The following is a 26,530-nucleotide window of genomic DNA, read 5'->3' on the forward strand; positions in this document are numbered from 1 at the left end:
ATGCTATTCCAACTGGCTTTGTCTCACTAAAAAATTACACCAGTACAACTTTCCATCCATCTGAACTTTATCAACATTCCACACTCTTGACATACTAATATACAATTATGTATCCCCATTTAGGGGGTTCTTGCAGCAGCACTAAAATCATTAACCCAATAGCAAGGGGAGGATGCACTCCTTTGGAATGAGAGTTTCTCTGAAGATAATGTACTTATTTTTGTCCTTTATTGATGATCCAGCCTTACTGAATGTGACTTTCCATTCATGACACAACCACATGGAGGCAAATTCCAGTAGCACTTTTGTTCTTACCTCCTCCTATCCATGAATCTATGCAAGTGCATCATGACCTAAAAGTAGATACCTCACTACTATCATCATCGCGTGGTTTCATTTCCATTCAGTTAATATTTTCCTAGCTTCAGCTTCTACATTTCATTTAAAAACATCCAGTTACTTTCACCATACCATATCTTTCCATCTCTGGCAATTTTATTTTTCACATTAACATTCCAAAGCACCTTCATATATCACATTACAATGTTCTATACCTTCACTAAGCATTTCACATAATACTTTTTCCCACTGCAATCTTCACTTCATTCAACTGTAATACGCTTAAATCAAACAACCATGAACAGCAAGGCATTTATTTCATCAGCATCCCACTTTATAAGAAAACAAGCTAGGCTGATAATTCATTGCATCTGACTTGCACAAGGCACTTAATATTGTATAAAAATATTTCCTTCAAAAACTCAAGTATCATATAAATGTGGAAACATGAGAATATCAAACTGCCCCAAATTCAGTACATACAGTTTTAAGGGTTACAAAAGAAATGCATTAGTTTAATTACAGATGCTGCAAGTCATCTAAAAAGACTAGAATCTTTCCATGCTTAGTATATTAAGTTCTTAACATTAAACAATAATAACTGGTGAGACTGTTCACTACACATCCTGTAGAGATACACACACATACTGAAAAGATTAATGAGGGAGGAATATTTACTTTGAATAATTACATGCACCAGTGGCAGCCTATTAATTTATTTTGTTTATAATGTGTACGGAAGACTTAATTGATTGAATATACAGGACTAACATCATTAAAGAAAAACTGCTATGGTGCAACAAATACTAAATGCATTATGGTAATGATGTGCCTAACTTCCATGCACCTAAATGGGTAATTTTCACCTTAAGTTTGTTGCTAATTATAGTCACATACCTATGCAAAAAAATTGGGGTATGAAATCTTTTAGTTCTACCTTATATGAGTTAAGTTTTCACAACTGCTTTTAGTTCTACCTAATATGAGTTCGTTTTCACAACTGCAACACCTCTCAAAGTACAGGTATTCTTAGGCCAATTCTACTTCAGAATTACAGTTCACTGGAAGGTACACGTACCTACCTGGTATGTGACTGTTCCAACATACGTGGTAGCACTCAAGACAGAACTGATGGCAAATTTGGGACTCATAACAGAGACCAGCTCTGTGTTTACAATTAAGAGGGAACACACACCTCTGCCTAGTCATGAAGTGTGAACACAATCTGGTGATCCTATGTTTCCATTTCTTAGCACTGCAAATTATCAGTTCTAGTGCATCTGTGAAAAACTACATTCTTAAAATTTTAAGACACAGCTGATAATGCAAATACGTACTATTATTACATAATCCAACAAAACAGAATTCATATCTCTACTTATACAATACATAAATATCACTGATTTATAGTGAAGCTACATACAACTCTTGACACTACAGTAGGTGGCAAAAATCACCAAGCTATTGCGGGGCCAAAGTTGAATGAAACAAAAACAAATAACATTAAAGCACTCATAACTAAGTTAAAATTCACAGCTGCCCAGTGATGGATTGCAGGAAGGAGAATCCTTTCACCAAAACATACAAAATTGGCTCATAAATGATAATCCAAATGTATTTCATCCATAATTGCAACATGGGGCATTAAGTTGATGATAATATAAACCGAGTGCACAGGCAGAGTTAAATACTACTGGTGTGTTACTTACCATATCCTTCTTCAACTAGTACTTATCCTTTGAAGTACCATCTCTATACACTAATGAAAGACATGCAATACCATAAATAAAGGGATTTGTGAGAATATTCATTTTGTATGCAACTCACTTCTCAGCAGACATACTCCACTTTGTTCTGCTTTTTTATATGCAGAAATATGGCAATCAAAGTATCATCCCATAACTTAACACTTCTGTTGCATTAAGTTGAATTCCTATACTGCTACAAATACAGTTTTCTCCACACCTCCAGGAAACGTTTGTCAATGTAATTCCATTCTCAGTAGGTTTACCAATCTTTGTAATTTAGGTGATGGCACTCATGTCAAGGTCAGTAAAGTAAGAGTAATCACTGGTATCATGTTTACAATCCAAAATGGATTATGATAAAATTACATTTTCCCTTCTAAAAGGAAAATGAGGGTTCATGTCATCACTTCAATACACATCTAAATGTAACTGATCTGGAAGCCTCAAGGAACCTGATCTGAACCACATTTTTTCACAACTTGAACAGTGGAATATCTGAACCCTTCACACATATTGTGATTCTTCTTAAATGTAAGGGATCTTTGAAATGACAAGAAAAGAATATTGCAGTAACATAAGAAAATCTGCTACATCATGTAAACACAAACAAGTGTTGACAGCAGAATTGAATCCAACCACCGCAAAGAAAAATCCAGCTGCATGATGGAATTTATATCATGACAAAGCAGCTGGAAATGCCAACACAATTCCAAAAGATATATTTTGATCATCAAATTATCTGCATTGTTCCTTCAACTTTTCCGATGCTTTCTCAAATTGTTTTTAATATTAAAAAGCTGTATTATATATGACCTCTTTATATAAAAACCTCAGAGCTAGTACACCTGGATTAACTACCAATAACCATTCCATTTCTAAAGTGTATTTAGAAACTGAGACAGAAAATTACTTCTACTGCAGTGCATAATAATCAAAATCCCATAAACTGATTATTATTAAACACCTGAAAAAGTTACATTAAAAAACCTCAAAAACTCTACAGGTGCTATTTTCCATTTCTTTAATCTAATTATAAAAACGCTACAAGCAACTTGCCGAGCCAATAGAATCATTAATCAACACTAAAATGCACATCTGAAAAAAAATGAGCGGATACAAAGAACTTTCCATCTATTCATGCAATAAAGTGAAAATAATTCAAACTCAACTACTCTGTCCAAACTAATACTCTGTTGCCCAATCACCATTAAAAAATCAAAGGCAAATTTTGGCAAAGTCAGCATAAAGTCCCCAGCACTAAAATATGTGATGCTGAGCAGGCAGGTTATCAAGATGTTGAGCCTACTCCAGTGGAATGTCGGTACTGTACCCTGGCTGGTGTTAATGATCCCGTCTCCCACACTAGAGGAGAAACAAACCTTGGCTAAAGTATGTTAGTGATGATGCTGGGTCTCCAAAACCACAAAAATTTGGAACTATACTGAAAACAGTGTTAACAGGTATATTTTAAAGTGATGGTGTCATGTATCCCTCACCAGCACCGAGAAAATGCACCAAATTTGGTTAGTGTCCATTAGCTCCGAGTCACAAATCAACAAGAACTGCTTCATATTTCAAAGGGGAGACTGTAAGTGTATGTGCTTCAATATTACTGTATTGTGCTGGTATCTATTATTGGTGCTGTATTTTTAAATCACTGCAATGATGTATTACTTTACTTGTATGTTCATTATCAACGCAATATCATCTTAACCAAAGGAACAATGGGATCAGTGTTGTGAATGCACATCTCTACTGGACAACTCATTTCATTTTTTAACAATATTTCCTTAACTACACAGATGTAAAGCTGTACTTTAAATAATAAAAAAAAGTTATCTGATTAAGTTTCTATAAAACAAAATCTATGATAATACAGCTCCTAGAAATTTCAAATTAGTAAGTTGAATTTGTCACTTAGTGGTTTTTATGTTGTGACCAATAATACGCAAGTAAACCACCATAATTATGTAAAATGATTTTCTTTACGTTAAAACTAGCATGTGCAACAATTTATTGACTAATTTCCTATCCCAGATATACCAAAGAAGCCTCTGTTTGGTCACCAGTAAGCCCAAATTAAGCACCATTCTGTTTAGTCTTTAGATATGTGGAAACCCTTTATCTATTTTTTTTTTTAAATTTGAAAATTCTTAGTACTTTCTGGTCATGTTGCCTAAGGATATTCTGGGTGATGATTATGTCATGTTAGACTCGATCCTGAGGGGTGTTACAATCTGAAATAAACAGGTAATATGCATTCAGAATCTGTGTAAATAAACAATCAAATCTCAAATTCTTAAAGAGTTTACAAGAGTAGTCAGTATTAGATGTTCTACTCCTAAGAATCAAAGAATAATCACGATTTACTTGATCAGTTGTTTGGGTTGAACTATAGTCTACATTGATCACTGGGTACAAATTTATATCAATACTATATATACCCCAGATATTTCCAGTTAGTGGTTTTCATTCAGTCAAATTAATGGATACCAGAATAGAGCACAGTGGTGGTCTGTAAATTATTCGATCAAAAAGCAAACCGACTGACACAATAATCCTTGTATTAGTCTATAAAAGACAGGACATACAGTCCCCCTAAACTATACCAAGTATCTCACACAAGATATCAGGAAACATATTTTTATTAGTATCCCTTAGTACTGTGCCTGGTTTTCCACATGAGAATTCAGGAAATGTGTTCTTTTTAGTTTGATGATATTGTGTAAGGTCTGAGAGACCTTTATCATTGGACTGTCAAGTCTCTCATGTCGAGATGAGGGAATGTACAGTACCCTGGTCATGGAGTCACTACTGTGTCAGGTTTTTCACACCAGAAATAGAAGAAATGTAACACAGCTAAAGACTGCTAATCATGGTGTCCAATGTCCCAAAGACTGTGATAAAATATCCTGTGGAGAGCAATTGCAAAAGCAACTACATTCACCACTTTGTCCAAGATGTGAAAACAACAATGGAAATTGTCATTCAATACATAACCTTTTAAAGGCTTTTGATTCCAAAAAAAACAGCATCTTGGATCAAGTGCACAACCTGGAAACAAAAAAGATGAGAAGGAACAATAATACTTAAGTTTATCAGCAAATACAACAAATATACTGATTAATTTTTCTTAACTACTGCATAACAAGATTAGATGCTGCTGGCATAAGACTGCACTACAAGTTCATATGAGAATGAGAAACATTGACAAAGCCAAAAATTCAATCATAGAAAGGAGTGACATTTAATTTTTTCTCATTTAATTAATTTAAGATTTTCCCATGACAAAACCATAAAAACCCATCTCCACAAGCAAGAATATCTCAATGATCACTTTCCAAAAGTTGGACAATACATAAAATGCTAATCTTTCCAATCTAGCTTTCAATTCTTGTTTGCCATATCCAGGTAGCATTATGAACAGATAAAGAAATGGTTTCACATCTACAGATCACACCAGTAAAAAAGAAGAAAAAAGTTTATATTACAAAACTTTAGAGAAGTATGTAAGAATTATCTCAGAGTTGTGTCATCACAAAAAAAAAAAAAAAAAAAAACCTCCAAGCTCCAGTATGTACAAAACTATAAAACGAAATAAACATTCAATAAAAACACTTATTTATCAAAGCAATGGAGTAGTCCAAGTACACAAAAAACATTGAGTATTTAGTATACATATAAGGTGACCAGGTCAACCAAATCATGACAAAAATAAAATAATATTGTTGTTGAGTTTTTTCACGATGACACATCTCAAAAGATATTTTTCTGTTCCCACACCATTCAAAAGAATGACACTTTTTCATATAGCTATGAGAACCAAGCCAAGACAAAAATAAACTAATAATATTTTTTTTTTTCATGATGACACATCTCGAAAGATATTTTTCTGTTCCCACACCTTTCAAAAGAATGACACTTTTTCATATAGCTATGAGAAAAAATGAAAATATATGAATGCATATATAACTGAGGAGTGATTACAGAGGGCTGCTTCAGAGGCCCATCAAACATCCAAACACAAAGCAATGTAAATTAGGGATTTAAACTAGTACCATGTAATATCATAAAAATCTCAGGTCAGATTCATAACAGCAAATAACACGTAGGCTGTGTACTTGTAAACATACGACTTTGAACAAGCATGCATAGTTACAAACCTGAGATAACAAAAGAGGGTATCTCATGTTGTTTCAATTTCAAATACTGCACCAGTGCTAAGTACCTAATATAATGTTAGTACTAATCTCATCTTAAACTACCAAAGCATAATATCAACCATCAGAAATTGTGCTGTAACAAAATAAAATCTCATATCAGGAAGGCTAGGTCTAGAAAAAATAACTTATCTACTTATGTTAGCTATAACGGCACAGGCAACTGAGGCCCTAATCTAAGCCATCTCATTGACATCATATATATATATATATATATATATATATATATATATATATATATATATATATATATATATATATATATATATCTTTTTTCTTTTCATACTATTCGCCATTTCCCGCATTAGCGAGGTAGCGTTAAGAACAGAGGACTGGGCCTTTGAGGGAATATCCTCACCTAGCCCCCTTCTCTGTTCCTTCTTTTGGAAAAAAAAAAAGAAAAAAAAAAGAAAAAGGTATGCATGGAATAAAGTGAACTAGAACGATGTGATATACCAAGGTCAACGTACAGTCAATGGACTGAACCTAAGCACATCAAGTGTCAAGGGTAAACCATGGAAAGGTCTGTGGGGCCTGGCTGTAGATAGGGAACCGTGGTTTCAGTGCATTACAGCTCATGTATGGATGTGAGTGGATGTCACCTTTCTTCATCTGTTTCTTGATGCTACCTCACTGACCCAGGAGGCGGTAATCAAGTGAAGGGGAAATGAAGAGAATGCATGCATTATCTTTTTTCTTTTCCTTCATGCATTTGTGCTGTTTCCTGTGGGGCACAGGTTGGAGTCAGGAATGGATGAAGGCAACCAAGTATGAATATGTACATGTGTATATATGTATATGTATATATATATATGTGCATGTGAGTGGATATGCTGTTTCCTGGTGCTACCTCGCTGATGCAAGAAACAGTGATTAAGTATAAAAAAGTAATAATAATAATGATAATTATTTATATATATATATATATATATATATATATATATATATATATATATTTTTTTTTTTTTTTTTTTTTTTTATACTTTGTCGCTGTCTCCCGCGTTTGCGAGGTAGCGCAAGGAAACAGACGAAAGAAATGGCCCAACCCCCCCCCCCCCCATACACATGTACATACACACGTCCACACACGCAAATATACATACCTACACAGCTTTCCATGGTTTACCCCAGACGCTTCACATGCCTTGATTCAATCCACTGACAGCACGTCAACCCCTGTATACCACATGGCTCCAATTCACTCTATTCCTTGCCCTCCTTTCACCCTCCTGCATGTTCAGGCCCCGATCACACAAAATCTTTTTCACTCCATCTTTCCACCTCCAATTTGGTCTCCCTCTTCTCCTCGTTCCCTCCACCTCCGACACATATATCCTCTTGGTCAATCTTTCCTCACTCATTCTCTCCATGTGCCCAAACCATTTCAAAACACCCTCTTCTGCTCTCTCAACCACGCTCTTTTTATTTCCACACATCTCTCTTACCCTTACGTTACTTACTCGATCAAACCACCTCACACCACACATTGTCCTCAAACATCTCATTTCCAGCACATCCATCCTCCTGCGCACATCTCTATCCATAGCCCACGCCTCGCAACCATACAACATTGTTGGAACCACTATTCCTTCAAACATACCCATTTTTGCTTTCCGAGATAATGTTCTCGACTTCCACACATTTTTCAAGGCTCCCAAAATTTTCGCCCCCTCCCCCACCCTATGATCCACTTCCGCTTCCATGGTTCCATCCGCTGCCAGATCCACTCCCAGATATCTAAAACACTTCACTTCCTCCAGTTTTTCTCCATTCAAACTCACCTCCCAATTGACTTGACCCTCACCCCTACTGTACCTAATAACCTTGCTCTTATTCCCATTTACTCTTAACTTTCTTCTTCCACACACTTTACCAAACTCAGTCACCAGCTTCTGCAGTTTCTCACATGAATCAGCCACCAGTGCTGTATCATCAGCGAACAACAACTGACTCACTTCCCAAGCTCTCTCATCCCCAACAGACTTCATACTTGCCCCTCTTTCCAGGACTCTTGCATTTACCTCCCTAACAACCCCATCCATAAACAAATTAAACAACCATGGAGACATCACACACCCCTGCCGCAAACCTACATTTACTGAGAACCAATCACTTTCCTCTCTTCCTACACGTACACATGCCTTACATCCTCGATAAAAACTTTTCACTGCTTCTAACAACTTGCCTCCCACACCATAAATTCTTAATACCTTCCACAGAGCATCTCTATCAACTCTATCATATGCCTTCTCCAGATCCATAAATGCTACATACAAATCCATTTGCTTTTCTAAGTATTTCTCACATACATTCTTCAAAGCAAACACCTGATCCACACATCCTCTACCACTTCTGAAACCGCACTGCTCTTCCCCAATCTGATGCTCTGTACATGCCTTCACCCTCTCAATCAATACCCTCCCATATAATTTACCAGGAATACTCAACAAACTTATACCTCTGTAATTTGAGCACTCACTCTTATCCCCTTTGCCTTTGTACAATGGCACTATGCACGCATTCCGCCAATCCTCAGGCACCTCACCATGAGTCATACATACATTAAATAACCTTACCAACCAGTCAACAATACAGTCACCCCCTTTTTTAATAAATTCCACTGCAATACCATCCAAACCTGCTGCCTTGCCGGCTTTCATCTTCCGCAAAGCTTTTACTACCTCTTCTCTGTTTACCAAATTATTTATTTATATATATATTATATATATATATATATATATATATATATATATATATATATATATATATATATATATATATATATATATATATACATATTTATCTATTTATTTATTTTGCTTTGTCGCTGTCTCCTGCATTAGTGAGGTAGCACAAGGAAACAGACGAAAGAGAATGGGGCCAAGTGAGGATCTCCCTCAAAGGCTCAGTCCTCTGTTCTCAACGCTACCTTGGGAAATGGCGAATAGTATGAAAAAAAGATATATATATATATGGAGGGAACGAGGAGAAGTGGGAGACCAAATTGGAGGTGGAAAGATGGAGTGAAAAAGATTTTGTGTGATCGGGGCCTGAACATGCAGGAGGGTGAAAGGAGGGCAAGGAATAGAGTGAATTGGATCGATGTGGTATACCGGGGTTGACGTGCTGTCAGTGGGTTGAATCAGGGCATGTGAAGCGTCTGGGGTAAATCATGGAAAGCTGTGTAGGTATGTATATTTGCATGTGTGGACGTATGTATATACATGTGTACGGGGGTGGGTTGGGCCATTTCTTTCGTCTGTTTCCTTACGCTACCTCGCAAACGCGGGAGACAGCGACAAGCAAGAAAAAAAAAATATTATATATATATATATATATATATATATATATATTCACCATATCCCGCATCAGCGAGGTAGCATCAAGAACAGACGACTGAGCCTTGGAGGGAAAAATCCTCAATTGGCCTTCTTCTCTGTTCCTTCTTTTGGAAAAGTAAAACAGGAAGGGAGGCAAATAAGTGGGAATTTTCTAGTATGTATGAAAAACAAAAATTATATTTCACACATGCTTGACAATTCCCATACGAGTGAGGTAGTATCAAGAACAGATGACAGAGCCTTTGAGGGAAAAATCCTCACTTGGCTCCTTGCTCTGTTCTCTTTTGAAAATTAATGCAGGATAATATGAGTGTATGTGTGTGTGTGTACAAATATGGTACAGCTAAGAGAATAAGTGACACAAGTGGGTAAATTTCTTTTTCCTTAGCTGTAAAGTTAAATGTACATTAACTAGCCCCAGCCCCTTTCATTAATTCTTTACACATGAGTGTAATAACTGTTAACTCACTAATTAATTCAAATCTGTATATAAACAAACCTCCTCTGTCTAATTATACAAGAAGCTATGGTAGTCATCTAAATAGCATGAAAATATCAACAAAAGACAGAATCATACTGCCTAAAGAAAAATATTACTAAACAGCCTTTCAGTGGTAACAGTTTTCCAATTTTCTTTAAATTGGAACAAGCTGTCTCTGAAATATAATGAAAATCAAAAGCATTACAACTGGACAAAAAAAATTTCCCATACTGTCTCCCACATGAGATAAGAGAAATAAACCAAAAACAATAGATATGAAGGTAGAAAAACATTTTAACAACTGTAGTGTAAAAAACCTTAAGGGTTTTATTATCTATATATATATCAATGGCTCTTAAGATTAGAATAAAATCAAAATAACATCACATCATCATTCTAAAATAATATATGGTTTATCATGTAAAGTATATATGGTTTATCATGTAAAGTAGGTAAATTCTGGTTTTAAACAGACAGTTAATCCCATTTCATTTCTTAAAAACATGGGATCCATCATGTCAAAGGTTCTTAAACTTTAACCAGTAAACAGAGTAACGTCTGCTTATCACATGTGCATAATCAAGAAAATTTACTTATCACAATTAATATGCATGTTCCATTTCTAAAAAAACAGGTGACAAATACAGTGCAATCAATCCCTTGTTCAGAACATGACTGGGAGTTAAAAAGGGATGAGGCCATCAGATGACTGTACACATTAACAGGTAGTGGCTAAAGTGGCTACTACCCAACACCCTTTCATGAGATAATCAAATAATCTCTAGAACCAGTGATAAGTACTAAGCAAACAGGCTGTAAAAGTTATCATACTTGAATAATTTTGTTATCACATGATGCTGGGATGTAGACCTGCTTAATCAGGCTGCACACATACTAATGCCCATCACACCAACTGCTGAAGCCAAAATTTCTTTCAATAGACTTGATAGAAAAAACTGCAATGCTGTCATTACTGATATGAACAGGGTTTACGAGGTCAATACCCTTGAACACTACGAAGTTGCTGGTGGTGCTGAAGATGCCGCTGCTTGCAATCTTGCAGCTACCTCAGGTTCCAGACTTTGGAGTAGGGAGCTAACCTGGTCAGGGAAATCATGACTCGCACTTGCAACCAACTCTTGAATCAGCTTATTGGTTTCTGCAAAGGAATAAAGTTTCTTCAATTACCTCCACCTATGCTAAATGCTATTGTTACAACTTTCCAAGTAACACTGCTACATTCATTACTCTAAAGACCTTTACCAGAATCTTTATTTACTAACTAATGACATCACAGAAACCGTCAGCAAGCAAGGAGATAGCACCAGCATTGGAGAGCCATAATAAAAACAAGAAATAATACAAAACCAAATAAAGTAAAAGGCATTTTAGGTCCATGAGACTTGTTTATTTTGATACAGAAACCTTACTTACAAGCTTACAAATTCAATCAATCAAAATTCTAGACTGAACCTGATCATATGAAGTACATGGGAGAAATTACAGACAGCTCTGTTGGGCCTGGTTGTGGATAGGGGGCTGTGGTTTCAGTGCCCTACACGTGACAGATAAGGAATTGCTGTGAGCAAAAGAGTCCTTTTCTTACCCACTCATAGCATTACATTGCTGACACAGGAGACAGCAAACAAGTTTGAAAAAAACATCATAAAAGAAATGTCTGTGGACAATGTGTGGAGTAAGGTACATTGATACAGCAAGTGATGTCAGTTCAGGAGAGGTGTGAAATGAAGCACATTGAAAGATGACCAGAACCTATTATCAGTAGGACATATGGGGATAATGATTATAGACTGACTGACTAAGGGGATCTATGCATCGGAAGAGAAGGGAGGAAGAGGGTGGGGGAGATCAAGGATGGAAAGAGGGACCAAAAGAGGCCCTGGGGTACCAGGACCTCATCATTCAAATGGCACGAGGCATGCACTGGACCATGAAATACTTTATAGGGCTTGGCTGTGGATAGATGGTGCTGGTTACGTACACCATACATGAAAGTAACTAAGAACATATATGCAAAAGAGGCCTTGTTGGTTTATTCCTCATGCAACAAGAATATAGCTGGACAAGCAATTAAATATGTGAAAAAAACCTAAACCAAAAAGTGATGAAACAGTGTTCAATCAAAAGCAAGTTTTTTAATGCTAAATGCTTTAATAAGACACTTACACAAGTACAGTGTCTGCAAAAAATTTTGTATAAAGCCCCACACATTTTCAAACAATTTCAAAATTACATTTCAATACTCTTGTCATCTCTCCTTTAGCCATGAATACCATCTGCAGCTGTCTGAGATTGGAATTGGCAAGGTTCCTGAAATACTGTAAGTACATGTTTTGGGTTCATAGGGTTTTGATCTGAATGAGGCAAAGGCCTAATAAGGTGTTGCAGGAAGCAGCCAACTGGTTGTGCATTCCGTGCACCCAGTGAGCCTAGAAATCTCACATCTACCCACATTTTTCTGCTTCCAGGCAAGAATTCATGCCATCTTCTTAAAAATGTAAGGGCCAACCAACCATCTTAATGTACAGGTGGAAGAAACATAGACCCTACGAACAAAATTCCCAAAATGAACTGGGAGTCAGGTTGAGTAAACTTTATTTGACACAGGCATACTTAGTAAGGCACATTGCTGGTGCTCACACCATGAATAACACTAGTCTTAGTGACCAGATGTACAATGATCTCACCCTGTAAGCATCATATGCTTGTACCCACAATAAACCTTAGCCTTGTATTTGCCTTTGAAAATATATGGGGGAAAGACAATGTCTTTTGTGGACCCTGCTTTAGTTTATGTTTCCCTTAAGCACCCTGGACATAAAAATGTGTACAAATGAATTGAGATGTAGTATGCACCTGAACCACCTCAATCAAATACGAATGCAGTAAAGATAATATTTAATGAAAAAGATTCCAATTACGGACAAAAGTTATCAAGGCCAGGCCTTGAATGAAGATAAGATACACAGCATAGGAAAATACGAAGAAATTATGTGGGTTTTCTATTTATAGAAAACCAGGCCAACTCCACATAAAGATTTTCAAACAAGTAAATTGATGCACTTAACACTTGCTGGCTGGGTGGAACGTCCGCTATCAATACAGTCCTTGGATTCATGAAAAAGTACAAAAATTTGTCTGTACGAATTATCTGTACTTTGCAACTGTACAGACAAGCTGGCATCAAGCAGTACTCTGGGAAAGCCTAAATACAATGTAGCATGTAAGGAATCAGTATCGATAAACAATAACTGTTAAAACCAAACTCCTTCAATCCATACTGAAATTCACTTATCTCTTCAGCCAATAAATATGAAATATTTATAATCCAAGAAGAAAAGGAGAAACAAATGCAAAAGGAAAATAATAATGAAATTTTCACAAGCAACCACAGAAGCTAAAGTAACACTAACAGCAAACCATAATGAATAAATATCTTGAAAATCAAATGCAGTCTAATTCCTTTATATCTGATAAACTGCTAATAACAAGTAACTATGACCAACTCTTTTCCTCTTTTCAGACTGCATCTAAAATCAAAGGGGATTCAAACCACATAGGTTCTTCTGTTCAATCAGAGTACAAGGACCCACACACATCAAGCCCAAGAACATTAATTTCTTTAAGCAACCAACTCCAGGTTATCTACAGTCAAAGAACTAGAACAAATTATGATTCACCCCACCCATATTCTTGGCTGCTGCAACCACTTTCCTAATATTCTGGATATGTCTTTCAACTCTAATCCTTCATGCTGTAGCTACACAATACTGCCTCCAATTGATTTATCTGACCAAACTCTTATAAATGCATCTACTCTAATGGCAACCCCCCCCCCCTCTCCAGCAGCCCCTTCTATATGTAAGAATTGGTACCTCAACAAAGCTGACTGGAATAACATGCAAAACTTTTTTTCTGGCTTTCCCTACATAAATTACTGTCTATTGTGTGGTGATAGTTCTATTTCTGCCAAACGCACAGTAGAGGTTATTGTTGGAAGCATTTACCCCTTCTACCTCCAAGACAACCTCTTCATCTAATTCTTGGTTCAACCATTCATGTTCTTAAGCCATTCATGCAAGGGATTAGGAAATACCCTCCTTCCTGTGACTCTCATTCAGCATATCCCACAACCAATGCAAGTATGTCATCTGTTAGGCAAAGCATTCCTTTCTTCAAGGGAAGTGCAATAACCTCTCCATTCCATCCACTGATATGTCTTTCTGGTCTTTAGCTAAGGGCAGTGCTAACAACTTTTGTTGCTCCACCTTCTTTCACTTTTTTGGTATGTTGGTACTATAGTTGCCTCTCCCATTAGACAAGGCAACTCTCTTTGGTTATTGTTTTCCTCTAACTCTACCTTTGATGACTCTTAATATTCCTTTACCCCCTGATGTGCCACTTACTATTTACCATTTCTATGCTCCTTCCCATAATCTTTTTTCAAACTGTCTAGAAAGCAATTCTCTCTCTGGAGACAAGCAAGGCTTATGGTCTTGATGGCATCCACCCTCATTTAGTAAAAGACTGTGCTTCTGAACTTGAACCTGCACTTGCTTGTCTATGCCATTGTTTTTTAAAAACAGATTTTTTTCCTTCTCAGAAGCATGCATTGGTACATCCTATCCCTAAAAGGGTGACCTTTTCACCCCTCCAACTACTGTCCTGTTGCTCTGACATCTACTTTTTCCTAAGTCTCTGAATCCCTCATCAACTCTCATATCCTCTGACATCTTGAATCTCAGTCTTCACTCTGATCACCAGTATGGCTTCCATGAAGTAAGATCCAAGGGTGCTATTCTTTCCTATCTTACAAATATCCAACCATCATCCATGAAAGATTTGGGGGATCCTATGTAGTTGCCCTTGACATATCCAAAGCTTTTGACAGGGTGTGGCATCAGCATCTCATCTCTAAGCTCCCGTTGCTTTGCTCTCTCATATCTAGCTTCCTCTCTGGCCAATCTATCTCCATAACTGTTGATGGGTCAGCTTCTTCCCCTTTCTCCAACAACAGCAGCGTCCCTGAAAATTCTATCCTGTATCTAACACTTTTTTCCCTTTTCAACAACTTCCTTTATTCTCAAATAACCAAACACACTCATACACAGATGACTCAACACAGGATTCCTTTACATCCTTAATTCTGTTCCTTCTTATCTCACCCAATCTGCATCTCGTCTCAACATAACTGTGATTACTGTGAGGGGCAGTTCTAGCTCTGCAACCTTAATCGACAGAGTTGAGTCGAAAGCAGTCAGACTTATCATCTCTTCCACACTGACTTCAAAACTTTACTCACTTGCCCTACACTGCAATGCTGATTCACTTACCCTCTTTTTTAGCTATTACTTTCCTTTTTGCTCCCGTGAGCCGGCTGCTAGTATGTCCCCACCACAAGCCAGACCATGCAATACTCAGCAAGCTGCCGCATTACATGGTTACTGTGCAGCCGTCGACAACTCAAGGGTGGGACATTTTGATAACTGTTTCCCTACTCCTTAGAGCTTTGGAACTCTACCTCCTATCTTTCCCAGTAACTATGACCTTGCAATTTTTAAAAGAATGGCCTTTTTATTTCATCCAAAATTCACGAGTACTTTCCTCTGTCACTTCTTTTTCCTTTTCATTAACCTCTCCATATTTCAATTAGGGCCCTGCCTTGATGTGGACTTTGGTATGTGACTGGAACCTCCAAGGAAAAAAGAAATCATTAACACCTGGTAAAAAGACAAAATCTTCATGCCCAAATGAGCTGTCCACCAAAACAGCACATATACATAAACACAAGAAGGCCTGACTGAACATTCCTACAAACAACAGAACAGTACTATCGTCGATGGATTGAAAGGAGCATAGTGATGGCGAGAACCTTCTTACTCTAAGGAGTCCTTCATTTCTCTGCTCCTGTGTGTAACACCATCCTGAGGTTGCATAAGTCCCTTAAAACAGGTCCTGGAGCTGTATAATAACATTAATATTAATGCGGTGACAGTAATACTAATGCAACCAAAACTTGTACATCATTAACATCATTCAGTTGCTCATCTAATTTCATTGTATATTTTCTTTTCTGCACCCCTATACCTGTATCTTTTTCTTTTCCTTCACACTTCTAATTCTAGACTACCTAAAACAAAACTTTAATCTATACCTATGTCATATAATCTACTATTAGTCATACTCCATTAACAATTTTAACAATCATGCCCTCATCAATCCTTTCTTCTATGTACCTGTTCCATATGCATTTCTGGTCACCTCTATGGCTAAAATCCATATCTGCAACATTCATACCTACTGATACACACATTCCTCATTTGTTATGACTGTCATTTTCACATTAGACTCCATAACTATATAATCGTTTCTTCTTTTACCACAATCTCCCGTCAATTTAACACATTTCCTCGTCTGGATCCATGTCCATAACTGTTCTTTCTAGTTTTCTTGTAGATTCACCTTTAATTATCATATCACACAATAACCTGATTTCCCAATGCCTTAATATGATACAAAGGATTCAATACAATTTCTGGCTTGGCAAACATTCTATCATCCAATCTTTATCAACCCTCTGTTAAGTATTATGACCTTATTATGTCACTCTTCATTTCATGTCCTGTATGGGATTTTCTGTAGTCTTCCTATGTCACATTCAGTTTTCCTTTCTCAAGCAATTTTTCTTTATTTCAATAATTGCTCACCTCTTCCCTTTCAAGACACCTGTTGCTAGAAAATTCACTTCCCTCATGTCTTTTTGCATACTGCACAAGTGGTAGACTCCTTTCACAGTAGTTTGAGCATAAAAATATTTCAAATGCCCTGCATCACACAAAGACAACAAGGAAAGCATTAAGTTAGTCATTTTAAGTTGCACTGGTCAAGTAAAATGACTTAAAATGACCTACATTGACAAGACAAGAGTTAACAGGTACCAGAAGAGGAGTTATTAGAAAAAAGTTTAGGGATCATGCCCCATAGCCCTTTGAAGCTGAGAGCTTCTGCATATAAGGTACAATCTTAACTATTTTCTACCATAATTCTGCATCCAGTCTATCATGATTTAAATCACATATGAGCTTTTCAAGAATCTTAACACATTTATAGATTCAGACAATATCATAAAATAATGTATACCATGAACTGTTTTCTAAAATGCTTACCTTGCTGAACTACGCTTATCTACAACATGACATGTTGTTGTGCCATAAAGAAGACTGAGACAACTTTCATGGCAGCCTTGGTAGGAAGGTGAAAAGTGAACCCATACCTCATGAGCTTATAAAATAGCTCCTTTTTAACATGTATGATCAAGTCAGTTATGTAAAGACACACATGACTACCTACATTTTTTTCATACTATCTATATATCTATCTATATCTCTGAAGCCTGTTTCTTTTGGGAACTCCCTCAAGAGGGTGGCCACAGTATTAGCCTCCATAACTGGTAAATTCCACTGCAACTTCTAAGCCATTAGTGCCTCACCCTTAACAGGCAGGCCACTGACAGATGGCATCTTTTGCACAGTGTTTTCAGAGGCTCCTTCCTAATGTTCCCACCAACTACCATTACTTAATGTGTCCATCTAATGTTCTAAACTTGTACTTCTACCTAATACTCCCAGCTAAAGTTCCCACCAACTACCTCCACCTGATGTTTCTACCTAATGCTCGTGTCTAATGTTCCTACCTACTACTTCTATCTATTGCTTCTACCGCTTTGCCAAATGGTGGGGTTAGCACATAAGACTCACCACAGAAAAATCTGGAGTAAGGAAGAATGAGTTGTGTCAGTTATAAGTTGTCAAATGTTTATGTGTAACAAGGAGAGACTGAATGCTTGTGAGCAAAATGCCAGCAGTCCAAATCGAGAGAGGTAGAGAGAAAAGACAGCTAACTCGGTCAAAGGAGTGCAACCTGATGACCACTGAAGTGCTGGCTCACTAAGCAGCTGTCACTTATCCTCCCAATCCCCAGGCATGTAGTATTGGTAATATATCCCTGGTCGGTGACTGCTTACCAATTACGACCCACATGCATGACTTCAATTATAATTTCCTATTGAACTTGCCCAATTCACAGGGAAAACCCCATAGGTGCCCATATATGCATATATGCAGAAGTCTAATGCCTGAACAAGTTTAGCTGCTACAGTAAAATGAGTCAATGCAGATATGAACTGGAAAGGTAGACAGACTTGAACTGCTCAAACAAAGGAAACACAGTCCAGTGAAGCTGCATGTGTGGGGTACAGTTATCAAGGGTGGCATGGTTAAAGATAAAAATGTTATAAGGTGGACTAGTAAGGTATGGCCTGTAGTTTAAGAGGGTGAAGTAGATGTTTGTATGCTGAAACCCATATCCTTGTCTCACACTTTTCTATAATGGCTAAATCTGGTTTAATGTAATTTATACACACTTACCAACATAAGACTGACCATCTTTGCAGCTGTGGCAAGTACAGACATAAGTACTAAGCCGGTAACAAAATGAATAAGGTATAAATATGGGGCCCCTAATTCAAACTATCTTTCTGGATCAGGTGAATTTGATGTTAAGATGAGATAAAGTACATGAGAGATGAAAGAAAGGCTTCTGTTTAGTGACATGGGGCAAAAGTAATGTCTGGAAAACATTCTATATACATACTACAGCAGTAAATGAGGGCAACAAAGGGGCAGATTACAAGTCATAAACTATGAACTTCAGGTTTACAAAACATTCCAAGGTATAATTATTCCAACTTACTCTCATCAGCCTGCTTTGTAGTGTATACAAGAGCAGCTAAACGTAGGATTGGTGCCAAGTTCTGAGCAAGCATAGGATGCTGGGCACGGTACAGGACAAGAAAACACTCAAAAACATTGGAATTCTCTTCAAAGTCTTCTCTTAATGGTAAGCAACCCAACACCACTGGGAACACCTAAAATTTGAGAAAAATTCTACATCAAATCTACATTCAACATTAGGTAATGCATAGGTAATGGGGAATGTGAAATTATGGTAATTCTCAAAGTCCTAGTTAAAACATGCAAAACTACCTCCCTTGGTACTAAAGAGACCTCTTTTACCCACACTATAAGAACATTCTGGATTCCTCTGGCTAAGTCTGACTTTACACCTTCATATTTTAACACGAAATCTACTTAAGCAAATAAAGTTTCACATCAACTGCAAAATATTCATCATGATCCAACTTCCACAGTGACACCAGATCAAGCATTGAATTTGTTATCAAAAGTATAGCTGAGGCATGAGACTGTAATTCAGTACACCCAATAACTTTGCATTCTACGCTTTAATTAAAATATGACTAACTAAAAAAACACAGATAAAAAGCAGTTTAAACTCATTCCACTGATTTGTTGGATCCATTTCTTAAATGAGTCTAGTTAATACCAAGTGATATATATATACCAATATATGTTGTCTTTGATAACAATCCCTGTGGTATTATTAAGCTCTTTGTTAACACAAGTATAAGACACACCATCAATTTGCAGACACACACAAATGTGGTAACTTCCAGAAAATAATGTCAAATTCAGTTACAATGAGCAAGTTATAATGTTATTTTTTTCTTTTCCTACACTGATTAAATGCATGCCAATCCTTTAGACTGATGTCTTTGGGGGAAGCTGTTGGTATATCACATCTCCAGGATGAAAGCAAGGCAAGGATTAAGTTGTACAGTAACTAATGCAAAAGAGAAGAGGAAAGAGGACTTAAGAGTAACTAAAATGAGATTCTGCTATGAGGCTGGACTAGCACACAGCACTCAATACACATACCAATTGTTTTAAAAAATTCTCTTTACTGACACGCAAACTGTATAGTTGTAAGTCATACGTTCACCTGGGACCATTTCTAGAGTACCTACCTACCTACAAGTACCAAGAACAAGATTTAGCCAAAGGCCAAAGTAAGGCAAAGCAACTATTCACTGATGTATGGGGCTGTTTTTCATTGTTGCCACATACATTACATGATATCGAACTCTTCTCAGCTATATATCAAGTCTTAAATGTTTCTGAAGCCATTCCATGCATTTTTCTACTTTTATTTGGAAATATACAGAACAGCCTTTCATTCTTTTTTGCAGAGAAAATGGGAGAGAGCGAGCAAGAGAGACAAACTACCCACCTACATGTAATTACATACCTTCCCTGCTATGCACAGTACATGGATTCCTGAAAAATGTTTGTACAGCAAATCCAAGAATAGCTACCTTACTGTGTTAGTGTATAGGAGAACTGGGAGGCGTTCCAACATCTTCTGAGATGTTCATTCTTTCCTATCATCTGTTACACCAAAATCTTTCAACCAGGGATTACATCCATGAAAATCAGGCAGAGCTATTACTTGACCTTTACACTCAAAGGCCAAGTATAAGGGTGGCTGGAAAGTAAGTAGTGGGGTTCCATGGTGGCCAACCTCCTTACTCCCACTGAAATAACTCTACGAGTCCCTTATTTTTTAATATTTCATCCCTCTCTACATCAACTGATACACAAGATGATAAATGTTTCTCTTCATCACCAAAGTCATTGAAGGCACACTCTGACAGATCAAGGGAAGTACATTTCCAGAGGTAATTGCAGGGGGATTGAAGAGACAGTTTCTCCCATGCCTGTCAAGCAACAGAAGAGACTTCTCTACAATACTAATGCTAATATAAATCATTTGGATATCTAAACATAAGAAAGAAAATTTGAAACATCATATGATGTTAACCACTATCCTCCAAGAAAACATTACATGTTGCCTGCTGTTCAAGGGTTAATAATTCTCATGTTACTAATACTGTACATAGTGGTACTACAGAGGAATTACATAAAACCTTCCAAACGGTCCTTACCTGCTCTACAGGTACATTTGTTGGACTGGTACTAATAAGTCTTGCCACAGCCCCACATATGTTATCCAGAGCTCGTGGAAAAGACTCTTTGCTCAATGCTTCTGATAACACAGTCAAAATGTTGTTATAGTGTCCCATAACTGCATCGCCACCTGATAACAAAAATAATCTAAGTACATGAAACTATCTTGTAAGTCATCAAACAAATTACTTTTCAGCAGAGTAAGGAAAATACATATTTACAGGAGGTTTCTTCACTCTTTGTGAAATCTTATAATGAATCATTTGCAATAACAAAAATCTTTTAAAAATCATATTTCTAAAAATTAAAATGTTGGTAGCATACCATGTTGGCCAAGGACCCCAAGTCCATAAATAGAGTTTGAGCGAACTTCATCATCTTCATCACGGGCACCCTCCTGGAACAGTGGAAGAAGTCGTGGCACAAACTGACCACTTGCAGTGCCCAAAGCCTCCACAGCCTCAGCAAGAGTTCCTAAGCTGAAAGAACGCTCAGCAACACTGCAACTTTTTTTCTGAAAGATATAAGTAACATTCAAGAATATCAATCACTAAATACCCTAAAAACTGTTAACATTCTCAAAGATTCATACATACATACATATTCACATTTCCAGTGTTAGTGAGGTAGTTATGAACTGAGGATTGAGCCTAAGAGGGAAAATCCTCACTTGGCCTCCTTCTCTATTCCTTCTCATCTAAATAAGAATTCTTCCAAAACAACTTTTAAAGTAAAGGTTGTTCCAAATTAATACAGCAACCTTGGGACCCGGCCATTGCTGGACCACAGAAAATGCCAGAAAACAGAAATTGACCCATAATTAATACACAGTTGACGATCTGATCTCACAGTACTCACACACTTTACAAAAGTTCCTTTATCTAATTTCTTCAGTAACTCCACCTTCTCAAGCACAGATAATAACTTACAATCATGCTTATTAGCACTAGCACCATCTGCACCTCTTGGTCTCTTGGATAACATCCTGAAGGGTTAAAATACAGCTGAATACAAAAAATTAACAGCACCATTAATAAGCTCAGCTGCAGTGTAAACAGATTTTGGCACTTTAGCGCTGCTAACAGTACCGCCCAGGTGGCAGTTCCACACAGTAATAACAAATGGCAGCAGACTCAAAATGTGCCGGACCACGGGAGATGCCAGACCACAAAGCGCTGGATTACAGAGGTACAACCTGTACCCATTTTTGGTATCATTCATAAGCAACATCAAAAGCCAGTCATTATGAAAACCAAAACATTTAAATCAATAACCTGGATAAATACATAAAAAATCTGCTCTCCTTACTGTTTTGTTTGCAAAGAGAGGGAGCAACTGTGCAAACTGAGTAGCAAACTCAGACTGGTTCATGGCCTTCCCAAGACTAGGAACAACTTCTCCTGCATATTCTATTAACATTTCATCATGCTCTGCTTCTCCTTCATCTTCACTACTTGCTTCATCTGCCATATCTTGACACATGGTCTGCAGAAACAACACAGTCATTAAATTCTATTACTTGGAACATCAAAAGTATTTATTGAGTATTTTCTAAATTTGTATTCAATGTTTTATTCAAAGCACAAGAGTGAAGTTGTACAAGTAAAGACTTGCAACATTTGTTAAGTAAATGAGTATATATCTACAAACAAATACTTAAAGATACCGGATGGATCCTGAATAGTAATGTCTACCCTTTCCCCCCAAAAAAAAACTCGTACTTCATTGCTGTTTCCCGCATTAGAAAGGTAATGCCAGGAACAGATGAAGAAAGGCTGCATCTGCTCACATCCATTCTCTAGCTGCCAGGTGTAATACACTGAAACAACAGGCCCCTATTTACAAACAGGCCCCACAAACCTTTCCATAGTTTACACTAGATGCTTCACATGCCCTGGTTGTCTACTGAGAGCACATCATTCCATTTCACTCTATCTCATGCATGCCTTTCACCCTCCAACATGTTCTGGCCCCCATCACTCTAAATCTTTTTCACTCCATCCTTCCATCTCCAATTTGGGATCCCCATTCTCCTAGTTCCTTCTGCCTCACATCATTATAATACTGTTGGGACTACTATTCCTTTAATCATACCCATTTCTGCCCTCCCAGATAACATTCTCTCTTTCCATGCATTCTTCAGCACTCCCCCAACCTATGACTCACTTCCTCTTCATGGTTACTTTCACTGTCATGGCCACTCCCAGATATCTAAAACACTTTGCTTCCTCCAATTTTTCTCCACTCAAACTCATACCCCAACTTACCCATCCCTCACCCCTACTGAACCTGACACCCTTGCTTTTATTCACATTCACTCCCAACTTTCTCATTTCACACACTCTTCTAATGATTTTGAACTGTTTTTGTAAAATCATGGTCTCCAACCACAGTTCAAAATATTGGCAAAGACTAGGGATGCCCATTACAACCATTAAATACCCAGACCTTACTAATATCAAATGGCAATTGCAAAGAGAGCAGCATGCATTGCCTTCAAGATCCTTAGAGTGCACCACACCTTTTTTTGCATGACATCCTTCACACAGTTGATAATAGCTTCCAAATGTCCCTGGGGCAATAGCACTGGCGCACCGACTTCTTTCAGCACCTCAGCATAAGCCTCAAGGCATGCCATCACTACAGATCTCTCTTCATCAGTGCGAATCAACTCTGACAGCTTTGGAATGAACACCTGGATCCATTTCTTAAAACCTAAAAAAATAAAGTAATATTTTTTTTTTGTAATCAACACAACAAAGTACATAATAGTAACAAACATGCAAGACAATAAAGTTATCCTTTAGATGCAGATGTTCTGTTCAGTGCTGTTCCATTATGTCACTCTCATTACCACACGTTTTTATTATTTTTCATTTATCATGCTTGATCATTGTTTCCCGCGTCAGCAAGGTAGCACCAGGAAACAGATGAAGAATGGCCTAACTACTCATATACACATATATATATACATAAACCACCATAAACACACATATACATATCAATATACAAATATACATACATATATATACACATAAAAGACACATAAATACACATGTACAAATTCATACTCGCTTGCCTTCATCCATTCCTGTTACCACCTCATCCCACAGGAAACAGCATTGCCACCCCTTACTTCAATGAGGTAGCACCAGGAAAAAAGACAAAAAAGGCCACATTCATTCACACTCAGTCTCTAGCTGTCATATGTAATGCACCGAAACTACAGCTCCCGGATGTTTCACATGCCCTTATAACACTTCAATTTCAGATCCTCAAAGAAAACGTTACCTTCTGCAGCTTCCGGAGAAGAGCTTTTAGCCAGGCTGATGACAAACTGTGCCATTGCACCCACTGCTGCTTGTCGAACATCTTCACTAGGGTAGTTCAACATTTTGTACACCTCCTCTCCACTTTTATCCATGAATGGAAGAAAAGCATCTCTGAAATAAAAAAGATCAACAGTAATAATTATAACTATTTCACTCCATCTCTAATTTCTGTAAATATTACCAGTATCCTTTACTTAAACCTTCCCTATATGACTGCATTAATTATATTAGTAAAGTTAATACTGAAGCTACAAATATATTTTGCAACTTTTTTTTCTGTACTAAAAATTATGCACCGGGATCACTGTACACATTCTAAATGGTTGACATGGCACAGGCAATGAATGCCCCAAACAATGGCCATCGCAGATGCAAAAAGTGCAGATAGAGGAAGAAGAAGGAAATATCAATCAGGGACCTGCATTTGTAGATCTGACTTTTAAAGACAGAGAGGTTACAGGAAGAAGGGAAACACTAGATGAGGATGACAATTCCAAAGTTTAGCAATTCAACAAAAGGAGGAGGTATTAACAATACCCAAACCTCAAGAGGTCTGTTTTCACTCAGAAATTGTACATCTTGGGCCCAAGGCTTTGGGGCAGGTATCACCCACACAGCTCAAAAGAAGAATGGCCAAAATAATATCTGTGAACATGGGGGAGAGCTAGGCAATTCAAGGGTAAACTGTTTTGTTACCTGCTTCTTTCCCTACATGTCTATGCTCTGGAACTCTCTACCTTCTCATGTCTTTCCCAATAACTATGACTGGCACATTTAAGAGAGGCATTTAGAAATGAGGCCAAGAGAATTAAAGAAACAGAAAGCTTTTGATTCTACTCTGGTCATTAAAGAGATGGAGGTAAAGCCAACCTAGATATGTGAGCAATACCTATTTTAGGGCAAATAAGACCCAAAAATATAAAATACATGCAACACCTAAGTGCATTAGTACATGACAGCTAGAAACTGAGTGTGAACGAATGGGGCCTTTGTTGTCTTTTCCTAGCACTACCTCGCACACATGAGGGGGGAGGGGGTTGTTATTACATGTGTGGCGAGGTGGCAATGGGAATTAATAAAGGCAGACAGTATGAATCATGTACATGTGTATATATGTATATGTCTGTGTGTGTATATATATGTATACACTGAGATGTACAGGTATGTATATTTGCGTGTGTGGACGTGTATGTATATACATGTGTATGTGGGTGGGTTGGGCCATTCTTTTGTCAGTTTCCTTGCACTACCTCGCTAACGCGAGAGACAGCGACAAAGCAAAATAAATAAATAAATAAACAACACCTGAGTAACATATCTAGCTTTTGGGTAGCAGATTTGTAATGTTGTTCATGGGGAGTTTCCAAGGATAGTGTTGGAGATAGAGTTATGCCTAACAAGTTTATATCATTAGAGGGTTGAGTTCTTTGTGTTGTGAAATTGAAGAGAGAGATACATATGACTTTTATAGTCATACAGGGAAACTGCATTCCAGTACAAGTGAATTTAACTAGGATACTGTTTCCGTAATGTGAGATGCTGTTAAGGTCCAATAATGAGAGAAGAAATATGATTATTACGAGAAGGGGTATTAGGGTAGTCAGTAACAGAGAATAAATTGAAGAATGCAGAGTGGAATCATCAGCATAAGAATAAATAGTTAAAAGCAGAAGACAGCAGACCATTCACTGAGAGAAGGAGAGTTGAAATGACAGAACCATAAGGAATACCACTGTTGACAGGATAGGAGGGGGAAGTCAACCCATTAACAACTACTGCAATGTCATGAAAAGAGATGAAACTATGCATTTGGGAACAACAAGCAGAAAAAACCATGGAAGGCAGCTTGGAAAGCAAAATCATATGCCACACCCTGTCAAAAGCTTTGGAGATTCTGAGGAATATAAATTTTCACTAAAATTCTTGAGAGAGGTGGACCTGAGATGAGTCACTTAGGAGAGGAGATTGCAATTAGACTTAGCACTGTAAAATTTGTATTGGTGATCAGAAAGAAGGGAATGGCATACTAAGTGTTTAAGAAAAAGAAAGTCAAGAAGTATTCAAAAGACTTTAGAGAAATCAGAGTAATGGGGTGACAGCTGCATATGTCAAAATGGTCTCCTTTTTAAGTTTATGTATATACTGGAAAAACTTCAAAGGCTGAA

At 37.3% G+C, this 26,530-nt stretch overlaps 1 protein-coding gene across 3 annotated transcripts in view; it reads right to left on the reverse strand.

The window, feature by feature from the left end:
- Positions 1 to 639: 639 nt before the first annotated feature.
- Positions 640 to 26,530, reverse strand: part of LOC139766401 (importin-4-like) — a 69,041-nt gene continuing 43,150 nt past the window's right edge. For 2 of the 3 annotated variants that reach the window (XM_071695000.1, XM_071695002.1), the window contains exons 14-20: positions 24,325 to 24,476; positions 23,555 to 23,748; positions 22,342 to 22,518; positions 21,358 to 21,547; positions 21,012 to 21,163; positions 18,902 to 19,076; positions 9,222 to 11,288 (exon numbers count right to left, since the gene is read on the reverse strand). In XM_071695000.1, coding sequence (XP_071551101.1) covers positions 11,143 to 11,288; positions 18,902 to 19,076; positions 21,012 to 21,163; positions 21,358 to 21,547; positions 22,342 to 22,518; positions 23,555 to 23,748; positions 24,325 to 24,476 — 1,186 coding nt within the window. In that variant the 3' untranslated portion in view covers positions 9,222 to 11,142. Of the gene's footprint in view, positions 7,032 to 9,221; positions 11,289 to 18,901; positions 19,077 to 21,011; positions 21,164 to 21,357; positions 21,548 to 22,341; positions 22,519 to 23,554; positions 23,749 to 24,324; positions 24,477 to 26,530 lie in introns of those variants that run through there. The other variant, XM_071695001.1, reaches the window with a different exon arrangement.

The sequence above is a fragment of the Panulirus ornatus genome, chromosome 57 (assembly GCF_036320965.1).
Source record: "Panulirus ornatus isolate Po-2019 chromosome 57, ASM3632096v1, whole genome shotgun sequence".
Classification (NCBI taxonomy): domain Eukaryota; kingdom Metazoa; phylum Arthropoda; class Malacostraca; order Decapoda; family Palinuridae; genus Panulirus; species Panulirus ornatus.